Source organism: Pygocentrus nattereri, chromosome 28, assembly GCF_015220715.1.
Source record: "Pygocentrus nattereri isolate fPygNat1 chromosome 28, fPygNat1.pri, whole genome shotgun sequence".
In the NCBI taxonomy this organism is placed as follows: domain Eukaryota; kingdom Metazoa; phylum Chordata; class Actinopteri; order Characiformes; family Serrasalmidae; genus Pygocentrus; species Pygocentrus nattereri.
In genome coordinates this window covers 13671622-13686157 of record NC_051238.1, presented here as the reverse complement: position 1 = coordinate 13686157, position 14536 = coordinate 13671622, and the positions used below count along the sequence as shown (strand labels likewise).

Below are 14536 nucleotides of genomic sequence, written 5' to 3'. Positions count from 1 at the left end.
ATCTTTACACACTGATGCCAAATGCACTTAGCGTCCATATAAATCAGAAATCATAGTGCGTTTTAAGAGAGAATTATGAAATCAAAGAGGGTCTCTGAGACAGATGTTTTGTTGGTGGTCAAAAGGAGAATTAAAATATATCAGTAAACCTACAAAACATGATTTTATTGGTTAATATTATTGTTCCCACCCACTTGTGCCCAGTGATGTAATAAACTCGGAAGACATTTGAGAGGCAGACAAAAGTCAAGGATTATGAGAAAAGAACATTTTAAAATTTTATTTATATAAATAATATACTATGATGACTCCTGCATAATATAACTAATGACATGAACTAATAAGGTAAAAAATGTTAGTTTTCATTTCATTTCTGCTCTAAAAGGCACACTTGTACCTAGCTGGATAGATGTGGATGTAAATAAATATGTAAAAACTTTCCTTGTATTAATGCTGATAACTGCCATATAATAAGATAATTTAAATTATAGTGATTCAATTATATTGTATCCTCATTGATACTACCCATTAAAAGCAGAGCTCCACCACCTCACATATTCTGATTTAACCTTTGCTTACACAGTATGTCTGGGCTGTAGTGCCCCATGGACACCAAAGCTATGGAGAAATAGTGTAATCGTTGAATGGAACAATAGGCATAAACTGAAAGAGAGCAGTACTCAGGCCCTCAGGCTGTTTTCCTGGTCTTCTCTCTGGGGCTTCTCTATTCTCACATCTCAGGTGCTCTGGAGCTTAAGGGGAGTACATGTTCTTTCACCACACATACATTTGCAATTGCATTGCAATGCATGAATGCAGCAGAGTCGCAGTTGTGGAGTTGGGCAATATGTAAAAAAAATGTTGCAATAATTGTTTCAGCAGCACCTAGATAATGAGACATATGACGGTAAGTAGGAGGAAAGCAAAAGCGCTGTTACCACTAATACCACATTCATACACGCAACAAATGATTACAGTACAATAACTAATTGGTAAAAAAGAGAATAAGTAAATTAGAGCTCACACAAAGTTTTTTTGTCTTTTTGTGGTGTGTCTTCAGTTCGCCACTTGCATTCTTTTCAAATAAGAGCTGCAGTGAAACTATTAACAACATTATGTTTAAAAGTAATAATGGTATGATAAGTAAATTAGATTAACGCTCACCTCTACACTGTTGGTGTATGAAACTTTAAACACTCCTGTCTCCTTTTCTTCTCAGCTCCAGCAGGACGAGCTCTCGTGGCTCTTTGGCTCAGCTCTTCTCCTCTCGCTTTCCTGAAATCCGCGACGAGCTCGGCCAAGTGGCTGAAGTGCTGGATCCAGCCGAGCCAGTGAACTTTGATCCCCAGAGAGAAGAGGCAGACCCACTGCAGGCCAACACGCTTATCCTTCAGTTTCTGGCTTTTACCAGGTCTGTTTACGTGTGCATGCACTCATGCATCATTCTGATTCTAGTAGAGTAGCTGAATTAGAGGAAAAGCTCTGAATCTAATCAAACCAAATATTTTTTTCTTATATTAATCTAATCTAATATACGCTGCTCAAAAAAATAAAGGGAACACTTAAACAACACAATATAACTCCAAGTAAATCAAACTTCTGTGAAATCAAACTGTCCACTTAGGAAGCAACACTGATTGACCATCAATTTCACAGCTGTTGTGCAAATGGAATAGACAACAGGTGGAAATTATTGGCAATTAGCAAGACACACTCAATAAAGGAGTGGTTTTGCAGGTCGGGACCACAGACCACTTCTCAGTACCTTTCTGCTTTCTGGCTGATGTTTTGGTCACTTTTGAATGTTGGTGGTGCTTTCACACTCGTGGTAACATGAGACGGACTCTACAACCCACACAAGTGGCTCAGGTAGTGCAGCTCATCCAGGATTGCACATCAATGTGAGCTGTGGCAAGAAGGTTTGCTGTGTCTGTCAGCGTAGTGTCCAGAGGCTGGAGGCGCTACCAGGAGGGCGTAGGAGGGCAACAACCCAGCAGCAGGACCGCTACCTCCGCCTTTGTGCAAGGAGGAACAGGAGGAGCATTTGTGACCTCCAGCAGGCCAAATGTGCATGTGTCTGCACAAACGGTTAGAAACCGACTCCATGAGGATGGTATGAGGGCCCGAAGTGCACAGACGGGGGTTGTGCTGACAGCCCAACACCATGCAGGACGCTTGGCATTTGCCAGAGAACACCAGGATTGGCAAATTCGCCACTGGTGCCCTGTGCTCTTCACAGATGAAAGCAGGTTCACACTGAGCACATGTGACAGACGTGACAGAGTCTGGAGACGCCGTGGAGAGCGATCTGCTGCCTGCAACATCCTTCAGCATGACCGGTTTGGCAGTGGGTCAGTAATGGTGTGGGGTGGCATTTCTTTGGAGGGCCGCACAGCCCTCCATGTGCTCGCCAGAGGTAGCCTGACTGCCATTAGGTACCGAGATGAGATCCTCAGACCCCTTGTGAGACCATATGCTGGTGCGGTTGGCCCTGGGTTCCTCCTAATGCAGGACAATGCTAGACCTCATGTGGCTGGAGTGTGTCGGCAGTTCCTGCAAGATGAAGGCATTGAAGCTATGGACTGGCCCGCCCATTCCCCAGACCTGAATCCGATTGAGCACATCTGGGACATCATGTCTCGCTCCATCCACCAACGCCACGTTGCACCACAGACTGTCCAGGAGTTGGCAGATGCTTTAGTCCAGGTCTGGGAGGAGATCCCTCAGGAGTCCATCCGCCACCTCATCAGGAGCATGCCCAGGCATTGTAGGGAGGTCATACAGGCACGTGGAGGCCACACACAATACTGAGCCTCATTTTGACGTGTTTTAAGGACATCACATCAAAGTTGGATCAGCCTGTATTGTGTCGTTCCACTTTAATTTTGTGTGTGACTCCAAATCCAGGCCTCCATTGGTTAATAAATTCGATTTCCATTGATGATTTTTGTGTGATTTTGTTGTCAGCACATTCAACTTTGTACAGAACAAAGTATTCAATGAGAATATTTCATTCATTCAGATCTAGGATGTGTTATTTGAGTGTTCCCTTTATTTTTTTGAGCAGTGTATACACACACACACACACACATATATATATATATATATATATATATATATATATATATATATATATATATATATATATATATATATATATATATATATATATATATATGTTAGATTAGATTAACATAAGAAAAAAATATTTGGTTTGATATTATACACACACACACACACACACACATATGTATATAATTTTTTCCCACACATTATATTGCATTTTTTTATTTTTAATAAATAAAATTCTGTGTGGAGGATGTGTTGTTTTAAATGTTTTATAGATAGATATACAATAATGTAGTGAAGGTGGACATGATGGTTGGTGTGAAAGTAGAGGGGGCAATGGATAGGGCAAGATGGAGGCAGATGATCCGCTGTGGCGACCCCTAAAGGGAGCAGTCGAAAGAAGAAGAAGAAGAAGAAGAAGATAGATATACAATAAAGACAAATATTGTAATATTTGTATATATTGACAAATAATAGTACGAGAATGACCAATCACAAGTTACAAGAACATTAAACAAATGAAATGTTAGTACAGTATTTACCAAAGATAATAGATACAATGCAACCCATCCTTTAAACCCTATATGTAATTGAAAATAAAACAAAGATAACAAATTAAGTGTTGAAACTGAGAAATTGTATTGTTTTTGAAAACACTGTTTTGAATGTGACTCCAGCAACACATTTTAAAACAGCTGGGACAGGAGCATGTTTACAGCTGTGTTACATCACCTCTTTACATCGCGCTCTGTAAGTGCTTGGGAACTGAGGAGAGAGACTGCACTTCATTCGACTTATGTGTTGACATACGTTTTACATGTGAAAAGAACAATTGCATCCCAAACTGAGGACACGTTTTAGTGGAAAGTGTAAATTGAATCTCCAGATACACATTAAAGCAAGATGTAAACAGGCTCCAGGAGTTCTTAACTACTTTCATCTTGTGACCCTTCTTTGGGGTTAAACTTTTTTTTACGACCCTCTCTTTGTAGCACCGCTCTCACGACCCCCCAGGGACCATGTTCCAACCCCCAGGTTAAGAACCCTTGCTGTACACTGTGCAAAAGTCTTAGAAAGCGGAGAAAAGCAACACCAGCATTAGACTAAATATAAATAAGCAATACATTATGATTTTATGTTTTATGTTTATATTAGCTTAATTATCTCCTTTAAGAAGTCCAGTATGTACAGGTATCATCCAGTACCTGCTTCAGTTCTTCACTAGTGTGTGCTACTGATGGCTGGAGTGCTTCTGTACAGATGGATTAGACTGTCTGTGTTTACTGATATACTGTTTATTACTCTGAGCATATTGGCCCGAACGCTCTCGCTGATTGGAGCACCGCTGCTGTCATGGCTCTGCCAAGCCGTGAGCTGTGCAGCCCTGCTAGTCCTGAGGAGCTATTGGAGAGGAATGAAAGATTTACAGATCATTCTGTTGCAGGAGAATGTGATCCAGCCTGCAGCATCAGTGCTCTAAACACAGGCCATGGCATCCTTTTTCCATTCACCACTGCTGTGCTCTGTGAGGCTCACATCCCTCTACTGGAGCTCCTGGCTGCGTTTAGCCCCTGACCTCCATTCTTATGGTAACGTAAACATATCTTCCAACTGACAGCCCCAAAACGAAGTGGAACACAGGCATATCTCCACATTGACGTTGTCTCTGGAACCAACAGCTCTCGGCAATGCCGGCTGTGCCAGAACTGTTAAAAACATGGACTGCGGTCTTCTTCTCTGACATCAGAAAACAAGAAAATGATGGATGAAGAGGAAGTGCTCTCTCTTTCTCCTCTTTTATCATGTCTTCAGCACTTTCCAGCAGGAGGAGGAAGGAAGGAGTGCAATTTCACATCTGCAAACTGAGTGAAGCGAGGGATATTATTTGTTTTTATCACTCAGAAATGCCTTCAGAAAGGACAACTGCCTGCAGTGCAATTTGACAATTTCGCTCATTTTTCTTCTCTTTTCTCTTCTCTTTATTGTTTTCTCATTCTGATGCTTCTTTCTTTCTTTCTTTCTTTCTTTCTTTCTTTCTTTCTTTCTTTCTTTCTTTCTTTCTCCTTTTTCTGCTCTCCTTCTCTTTCCCTTTCCCATTTGTCTTGCTCTTGCTGTTCTCTCCCTCTTTTTTCTCTCTACCCTCCTCTTTCATTTTTTTTCAATCTCTCTCCATTCCCTCTCCCTCCTTTTCTTTCTGTTTTTCTCTCCTTTACTGTGCTTTTTCTGTCCTACTATTTTTCTTACTCTCTCTTTCTTTCTCCCTATGTCTGTCTCTGTCCCCTTTTCTCTTTTCTCTCTTTTCTCCTCTGACTGTCCGTATCCTCTTATATCTCCTGTCCTCTCTGTCCCCACCCCCTCTCTCATCTTGTAGTCTTGCATGCTGTATTGTGACGCATGGCAACCTGATGAACTTTTGATTATTTTTTTTTTGTTCGTGTCTCTGCGCTAAATCTACATAAGCTACATCCATGCAAACCCCATTCTGTTGCAGTCTCCTCTTTCTGAGAGAAAATGCATACACACACACACGCACACACACACACACACACACACACACACACACACACACACACACACACACACACACACACACACTCTCACACACACACACAAACACAGAATCCTAATTACCTAATTATATTTGAAAGGGATTTAAATGTTTTTTGTTTATTTCAACAAGCTTCCCTCTTAGCCTTCATACAAAGCCCAGTGATTAAGAAGAAAGTAGATACTTAGCTTCAACACTTCTTGTCTCAGACTTGTTTCGTTCATGCATTTTAAACCCACTGCAGTGTTTTCAAAACATAATACAAGATACAGACCAGCATAATCAGTAATTATAATTTTAAATAGACACAGCTTTTCATCTCTTTTCCATGAAGAAGGAACATGAACGACAGTGACTCTAAGGCAGCTAGCCAGTGATTTTTACCTTCATTTTAGGCATGTATTAATGAAGATTAAAAGGCAAATGGGAACAATGTTACATAGACAGTTCAATTATTCACCAGACTCTAGATTAATAAGTTAAAAGACAGCTATTTAAATTCATTTACAGGTGACTGTGGGCTCTACAAATCCAGTTAAAATCCCCAATATCAGCGCAACATAAGATGACACCCTTGTCCCCTCTTGACTCATGTGGACAAATTGCACCAGATTTAGTTGGCATGGAAAGAGGTGGTCGCATGACTGACATTCAACTGAACCAATAACTGAAATATGCACACAAAACAACACACAGCATCCAAAAACTTAAAGGGGAATTCCCTCAATTTTCCTGCAAAGTTCTGCATAATTCAGTCATTGAAATCTAAACACAGTGATTCTTTGTCGTTTGATGTGAGATGGTTCATTATAGAGAAACCAACTTATGGTGGGAACCAGGGGCCAAATTCATGAGAACTTTCGTAAGAAACAACTTGAAGGTCCTTAAGACAAACACTGAGAAGTTCATAAGAATGTTCTTAAATGCAGCTCTCGAAAGAACCTTGGGAAGTTCTCAAATACTCTCAAGATAATCTTATTTTCTTTAGACGTTCTTCCAAAAATCTCCATAGTTTTCTTATGTTGAGCTACAGTCCATTTTACCCAATACCATAAATGACATGCAGGCAGGCAGAGGCAGCGTCCAAGAGTAATCAATTTAGATGCTTATTTTAGGAACTCGTCCTGTTTCAGGCTATTCTAAGGTTAAGAACACATTTAAGAACAAAATATTTTTAAGAATACCACTTATTTTTAGAATTATTTTTAAAAGTAATAATAAAAGAAAATAAGATAGCTCTTAAGAGGTTATTTGAAGAATAACGATTTCGCTTAAGTTTTTATTTAAGAATGAAAAAGCACACATTTAAGATTTTTTTTTTTTAAAGACACCTTTGTAAATCTTGCCCCAGGTGAGGAACTGGGATCATATCTAGAAAAGAAATATAGCCATTTTATTTACCTTCCACCAGTGAACCTATGCATGTCTTCTATGTAATATTGATACTGGCTAAATAGTGGTGAATCTGAAATGTAAGTGTTCTTTGGGTATTGTTTTTGCCTTGAATGTACCACTCCACCATGAATGGATTTCAACAGAAAAAAATGCGTTTGAGGACAAAACCTCATCTCAGAACTATCATAAAACAATGTGTAAGAGCTCTGAGAACCATTAATAGTTTCTTATGAGGCTTCAGATGCTTCAGACATCTCCTGGTTCCTATCACCACTACTCTGAACAGTTCTACTAGTTATGTTTCTCCAGAACAGAGCATTTCACACCAAATCTCTCTGAATTACTTTGTTTACATCTTAAACAGGTAATTATGCATAAATTTAGGAAAATTGTGGTAAGTCTCTGTTGAGCTCAGGTAAGCCTCTGCATTAAATTGCCTGTGTGTGTATGTGTGTGTGTGGGGGGCGGTTTAGAGAGAGTAAACATGTGCATGTGTTATTTTTCTTTCACTCGACCTGTGTATTTATTCTTCTTGTCTGTTTACATGATGAATATTAATGAGTGAAGCCTTGACTTGATGTGAAGAAGACGACTCTAATAGATGAATGCTTGCCTGGCTGATTGGCTCAGAGGTCAGCTCGCTTTCTCAGTGAATAATGTTTAAATTGTGACTTCTGAGGTGTGTGTGTGTGTGTGTGTGTGTGTGTGTGTGTGTGTGTGTGTGTGTGTGTGTGTGTGTGTGTGCGTGCGTGCGTGCGTGTGTGTGTGTGCGTGTGTGTGTGTGTGTGCGTGTGGGGATTGTCCATATGCAATTCCCCCTTATCTAATGCTAAGTGATAGATTGCTAATCTTTCCACAGAAGGCAAAGAAAGCAATCATCCCTCCTTAATCTATCCCTCCGTTTTAATTTATTCTGTGTGGAGGATAGAGGCACGCTCTTTAGATCACCTTTTCAGCTCAGAAATGTCACCAAGGACTTTGATTAATTTATTTTATTCACTTATTTATATATTTATGCACTGGTGTTCTTCATTTATTTGTTTGTTTTCTTCTTTTTTATTATCATTATTAATCATGCAGCATCTGTGAAAATGAACATGCACACACTGCATGGACACACCTACCCATAGAAAGATTGTTTTTTTTTTCTACTTTCCACATTGTAGGATAATAATGAAGACAACAGAGCTCTGAAATAGTTAGAGACCAAAAAAAACAAAACCAAATTTTAAACAAATCAAACTATTCTAAGTACTCTGCTCTTATATTTCAGATCCTTTTTAGAAATGTGTCTGTCTTTTGTCCTGATACAGCTTTACTCACTATTATCATTTTCTCGAGCAGCTTCGTGAGGAGAAACCTCAAAAACAAAAAAACAAAGCACTGGGCTAAAAAAACACTTCTTGTTAATTTTGTATGATTTTAATTATTAATTATTATGAATGATTAATTCCATGATAAAATATCGTTTTTTAAAATATTTTGCATACAGGATTTAACTGTACTGTTTTAATTTGTTTTAGAATTAGTTAGAATATTTCATTTACATTCAAAGAGTGGTTTTCAAAAGAGTCCTCAGGGCCACCCAGACAACACTTTTGTTGTCGTACCAACACAGAGATGTGGACTGTCTGGGGGTTCCTGATGAGTATTTTGAAAACCACTGCATTTAAACATAAGCCTTTAGATTTCATTTTCATTCAGTTACAGTCTCCTCTGAAAGTAGTGGAGTTCTTTTGTTTTTGCAATACACTGAAGACATTTGGGTTTGAGGTCAAAAGATGAATATTAATAGAAAAAGTATTACAACCCCATTTCCAAAAAAGTACATAATATCATTAAAAGATTCAGAGAATCTAGAGAAATCTCTGTATGCAAGGGCAAAAAACAGTATTTGCTGGCCATGATCTTTGAGCCTTCAGGCAGCACTGCATTAAAAACAGACATTCTTTAGTGAAAATCACTGCGTGGACTCAGAAAAACGTCTGAAAACCACTGTCTGTGAAAACGGTTTGTCACTGCATCCACAAATGCAAGTGAACACTTTCAAATGCAATGAAGAAACGGTACATAAACAGGATCCAGAAACACTGCCGCCTTCTCTGGGCCTGAGCTCATTTAAAATGCACTGAGGAGAAGTGGAAAAGTGAACGAATCAACATTTGAAATTCTTTTTGGAAATCATGGACACTGTGTCCTCCACTCAGCTTGTTATCAGTGCACAGTTCAAAAGCCAGTATTCATGATGGTATGGGGTGCATTAGTGCACATGGCATGGGTGATGTGCACATCTGTGAAGGCACCAATAATGCTAAATGATATATACATGTTTTGGCAACATTTGCTGTTATCCGGATGACGTCTTTTTCAAGGAAGGCCTTGATTATTTCAGTAAGACAATGACAAACCACATTCTGTACGTGTTACAACAGCATGGCTCCGTATTAAAGGAGTCCGGGTGCTAAACTGACCTGCCTGCAGTCCAGACCTGTCACCACTGATAAAATGTGGCACATAATGAAATGAAATATACGACAAAGGAGACCCCAAACTATTGAGCAGCTTAAATCCTATGTTAAGCAAGAATGGGAAAACATTTCTCTTTCAAAACTACAGCAATTGGTCTCCTCAGTTCCCAAACACTTACAGAGAGTTGTTAAAAGAAGAGGTAATGAAAGTAGTGGTAAACATGCCCACTTCCCCAACTTTTTTGGAACGTGTTGTTGGCATCAAATTCAAAATGGGCATATATTTTTAAAAAACAATAACATTCCTCAGTTTCAACCTTTGATTTTTTGTCTTTGTCATGTTTTCCTTTAAAATTATGGTTTACAAGCTTTGCTTGTCATTGCATTCTATTTTTATTTACATTCTGCACAGCGTGACAACTTTTTGGAAATGAGGTTTTAGGCCATGTGACTGACAAGTGTTTCTTGTTACCCCGATGTGCCCTGTTAGATTGATTGTTTAAACAGATAATAGCTGTGAATGTCTACTCTTGGTTTGAGCACTGAGTTTGGCCCATGAAGACTGCATTTATTTGTAAAAAAGATCTATGGGAGAAAACTGCTCAGAGCCATCACACAAGCATTGAGCATAGGTAATGGAGCATGAGCATACTGAAACGAAGAAGAACATACTGAAAAGAAAGTAACCACTATTAACATTATATTAACACTCAGGCATTAAACAGGTCAGCAAGGGAAAACAGCAGCAGTTGATGAGACATTGTGAGAGCTGTGGAGAAAAAAACAAACACAAGTCAGTGACATCACCAACAAGCAGCACTACAAGATGCAAACCACTCATCAGCAAGAAGAATCAGAAGGCTAGATTGGAATTTCCAAGGAAATGAGACACAAAGGTTCTTGAACATTGTGGACTGATGAGGCCAAGATTATTTTCTCTGTATAATCTATTAAAACATCATAAAACACATAAATACACAATGTGAGTTAGAAGATGAGGGAATCTGTGTATGTTGATTAGTATTGTAGTAGTGTTCATTTATTTGTTAGTTTATAGATAGATAGATTCATTCATACTGTGCTGTTGAATTATAGTGTACAAAATTAATTTTCATTTTGTTGCATCATGTTTAGGTAATAATTCCAGCCAAGAAAGCAACCTTCACCAAATCACAATAACTATATTCATATTGATTTTTCTTTCCTCTGACAGTGAAAGGGCAGAGAGCAATGAATTTGCAAGAAAGTTATCGATCTTGCGTCCAGGAACTGCTGAGGCACCACGTGATTTAAATAGAGTGATTTACTTTATGATTTTCTCGCACCTTCTGAGAGAATTATGAGATCATAAATATAATGTCACTTTGTGACTTGAGAATTTTCACTGCAGAAAGGAGGCATTTTTTCCTTCATGCAGAAGGCAGCACAGTCACTTCTAAATAAATGACGACAGCTTCTGTTAAAGCTATTAGTCATTACTATTGCATACTGTTACTGTTCCTTTCATTTCCCACTACATAAATAATACTCCTTTCTCTTTTTTTTAACACAAAATATTTATTGAAGAATAGTCCACTTTATTTTGTGATACTTAATTTTGAAGACCATATTGACAGAAGTAGGTATGAGGTTGAAAACACAGAACATCAAAGGTTCCTGATTAAAGTAATATTTGTCTGGGTCATTTTAATGATCCTGGATCACTCTGAAGCCTCAACAGGTGTGAGTGGACACGTACTGCCCCAGCTGAGATTCAGGCCTTTTCAGATCTATTCTTTTGGGAGAAAAAGAAAAAGCATCTGTTAAATTGATTAATTTTGGGAACATAATGAGAGACTTTGGGTCTAAATTCCTTGCCTGGTTATTGAGTTTGTTTTGGTGCAACAATGCTAATTTCTGCTAGTGCCCCTATGGGTCCCATGTTAGCCCTTAGCTAATGGTGATTCATATAAACATTTTTTTGGCTGTTCTAGATGAATTGTGAATGTGCAAGATGATCCATGTTTATCTCAACACCCTAACAGACATATTAACATATATTTTACCTTGTAAACAGTTAAACAGCAAAGCAAGAGCCCTGGCATAAAGCTGCAGCCACAGAGCTCCAATTCTGACATCTAACTGAAACCCAGTTGTATTACCACTCATACCTGCAGTCAGTGACTAATCTAGGACATCCAGAAGGTCTCTTGCAAAACTGTTCAAACACAATTGGTTGACTCCACTGTTACTTTCAATTATGTTAGTGCTTAATCTGACACATTAGGCTTTCAGTTCAGATCCTGAAGGCCTAATCAATGAGACAGATCGCTTGGCTGCATCTGCCTAGATACCATGGAGAAGAAAAATCCTGAATTTAAGGCTTTGTTTTCCTACCAAACTGAACAATGAAATAAGAGTAATATTACAATATGGGGAGTTTAAACACAAGAAGTGCAATGATTCAGCGAAATTAAATTAACTTCAATTTTACTTAAACTTTATTATTTTACTTAAACTATGATTATTATTCACAGAAATCTTTCTCTTAGAAAGCTTTTTCTCTACTGCTAGAAAATGAGCCATGGATTAGACATGGAAAATGTCTTCAAAAGTAATTTTTTTTCCCATGGCTTAGATCATTTCATTGTTTCAGTCTTTGCTCCAGACTACGCTTTGTTTTAACCCATAATTCCTTGATGTCCACAGGGTCCCCCAGGCAGGTGTGCCTGTGAATTGGCCGAGCTCCGTCCATTTCACCTTTCAGCTGTACCGCTTCCCTCCTGTCACCACCCAGCGCCTCCAGCTGCTGGAGCCCGAGCCCAAGCCCCTACCTGATTACCCCTGTGTCCTCACGCTTATCAACAAGGACGGCACGCTGAGCTCAGGTGAGATTAGCCTCCGCATGCCACCGCAGGGGGAGCCCCACTCTGCCAGCTTTAACACCACTGTCTGGGTAGCTCTCTGGCAAAGATCTTGTCATGAATTACCTCCTCGTGTTTTCACATAATGGGATTGGACGTGTCGTATTTTGAGCACCTGCTGCTGGCGAGTACCTCGTTCCATTCACTACAAAATAAAAGCACATGGCAGTGTCTGTTTCACTTGGGATAGGTGTAATTGAATGCAGTGGTTCTCAATCCTGGTTCTGGAGTACCCCCAAATATACATATTAAAGATCTAGATAGTTGGTGACATCATTCTATGCATTGCCTTCCTCTCTACACTGGAAAGTGTTGTCTGTGGGCGTAATTAAGATGAACAGTTGCATGCAAAAATCAGGGAAAGTATGTTTTTTTGTTTGTTTTTGTTGTTTTCTTATTATTTTCTAAGTGAAAATAAGTACACATAATCTACAGAGAACACTTCTGCACATTTTAATGCACAATTACAGTTTATTTTCTGAACTTCTGGGGTTAAATAAATAAAACATCAAAAATGGCCTATATTTTATGTTTTGCTTTTTCCCTGACACATATATATATATATATATATATATATATATATATATATATATATATATATATATATATATACTTATATGCATATAAGTACCTCTGTAAAGGCTTAGAAATTAAGAAATTAATACAGTATTGATATATACAATGCTTTTACAATATACAATGCTTTAGAAATTAATACAGTATTGATATATACAATGCTTTTACAATATACAATGCTTTAGAAATTAATACAGTATTGATATATACAATGCTTTTACAATATACAATGCTTTAGAAATTAATACAGTATTGAATATGTTGGTTGATCTCCAAATTGGTAGCTTTTGGGAGCTCCCCCTTACAGAAGAGGGCAAAAATGTTCTTAACTTTTAATGTCAATTAGTGGAAAGATGATTTTGCATAATTTGTGTTGGTCTATTCATTATCATATCATATTATCATTCCCGTGACCCTGAGGGAGAAGCGGCTTAGAAAATGTGTGTGTGTGTGTGTGTGTGGGTGTGGGTGTGGGTGTGTGTGTGGGTGTGTGTGTGTGTGTGTGTGTGTATTATAATTTTTTCCTGAAACTAACTATATATTTCTCATTAATTATTGAATTATTAGTTTTGAATATATTTGCTGATGGTACTGTTGAACATTTATGGCTCTCACACATTATGAATTTTAACATTAATGAAATGCATCATTGTAGTGAAGGAGGTGAAACAAAGTGCATGTAAAAGAGAACTTTACTGTGCAAAGTACAACCCCAATTCCAATGAAGTTGGGACGTTGTGTAAAACATAAATAAAAACAGAATACAATGATTTGCAAATTCTTTTCAACCTATATTCAATTGAATACACTACAAAGACAAGATATTTAATGTTCAAACTGATAAACTTTGTTTTTTGCAAATATTCACTCGTTTTGAATTTGATGCCTGCAACATGTTCCAAAGAAGTTGGGACAGGGGCAACAAAAGACTGGGAAAGTTGAGGAATGCTCAAAAAACACCTGTTTTGAACATTCCACAGGTGAACAGGTTAATTGGAAACAGCTGAGTGTCATGATTGGGTGTAAAGGGAGCATCCCTGAAAGGCTCAGTCTTTCACAAGCAAGGATGGGGTGAGGTTCACCACTTTGTGAACAACTGTGTGAGCAAATAGTCCAACAGCTTAAGAACAATGTTTCTCAACGTGCAATTGCAAGGAATTTAGGGATTTCATCATCTACAGTCCATAAGATCATCAAAAGGTTCAGAGAATCTGCAGAAATCTCTGCAAGTAATCAGCAAGGCAGAAAACCAATGTTGAATGCCCGTGACCTTCGATCCCTCAGGCGGCACTGCATTAAAAAACAACATCATTCTGTAATGGATATTATCACATGGACTCAGGAACACTTCAGAAAACCACTGTCAGTGAACACAGTTCGTCGCTCCATCTACAAGTGCAATTTTAAACTCTGCCATGCAAAGTGAAAGCCGTATATCAACAACACCCAGAAACGCCGCCGGCTTCTCTGGGCCTGAGCTCATCTGAGATGGACTGACGCAAAGTGGAAAAGTGTCCTGTGGTCTGACGAGTCCACATTTCAAATTGTTTTTGGAAATCATGGACGTCGTGTCCTCC

General features: G+C 38.5%; 1 protein-coding gene across 1 annotated transcript in view; it reads left to right on the top strand.

The window, feature by feature from the left end:
• The window catches only part of nphp4 (nephronophthisis 4), a 280801-nt gene that overhangs the window by 193958 nt on the left and 72307 nt on the right, over positions 1–14536 (top strand). The window contains exons 14-15 of the mRNA XM_017693446.2: positions 1220–1411; positions 12169–12347. Coding sequence (XP_017548935.2) covers positions 1220–1411; positions 12169–12347 — 371 coding nt within the window. The remainder of the gene's footprint in view (positions 1–1219; positions 1412–12168; positions 12348–14536) is intronic.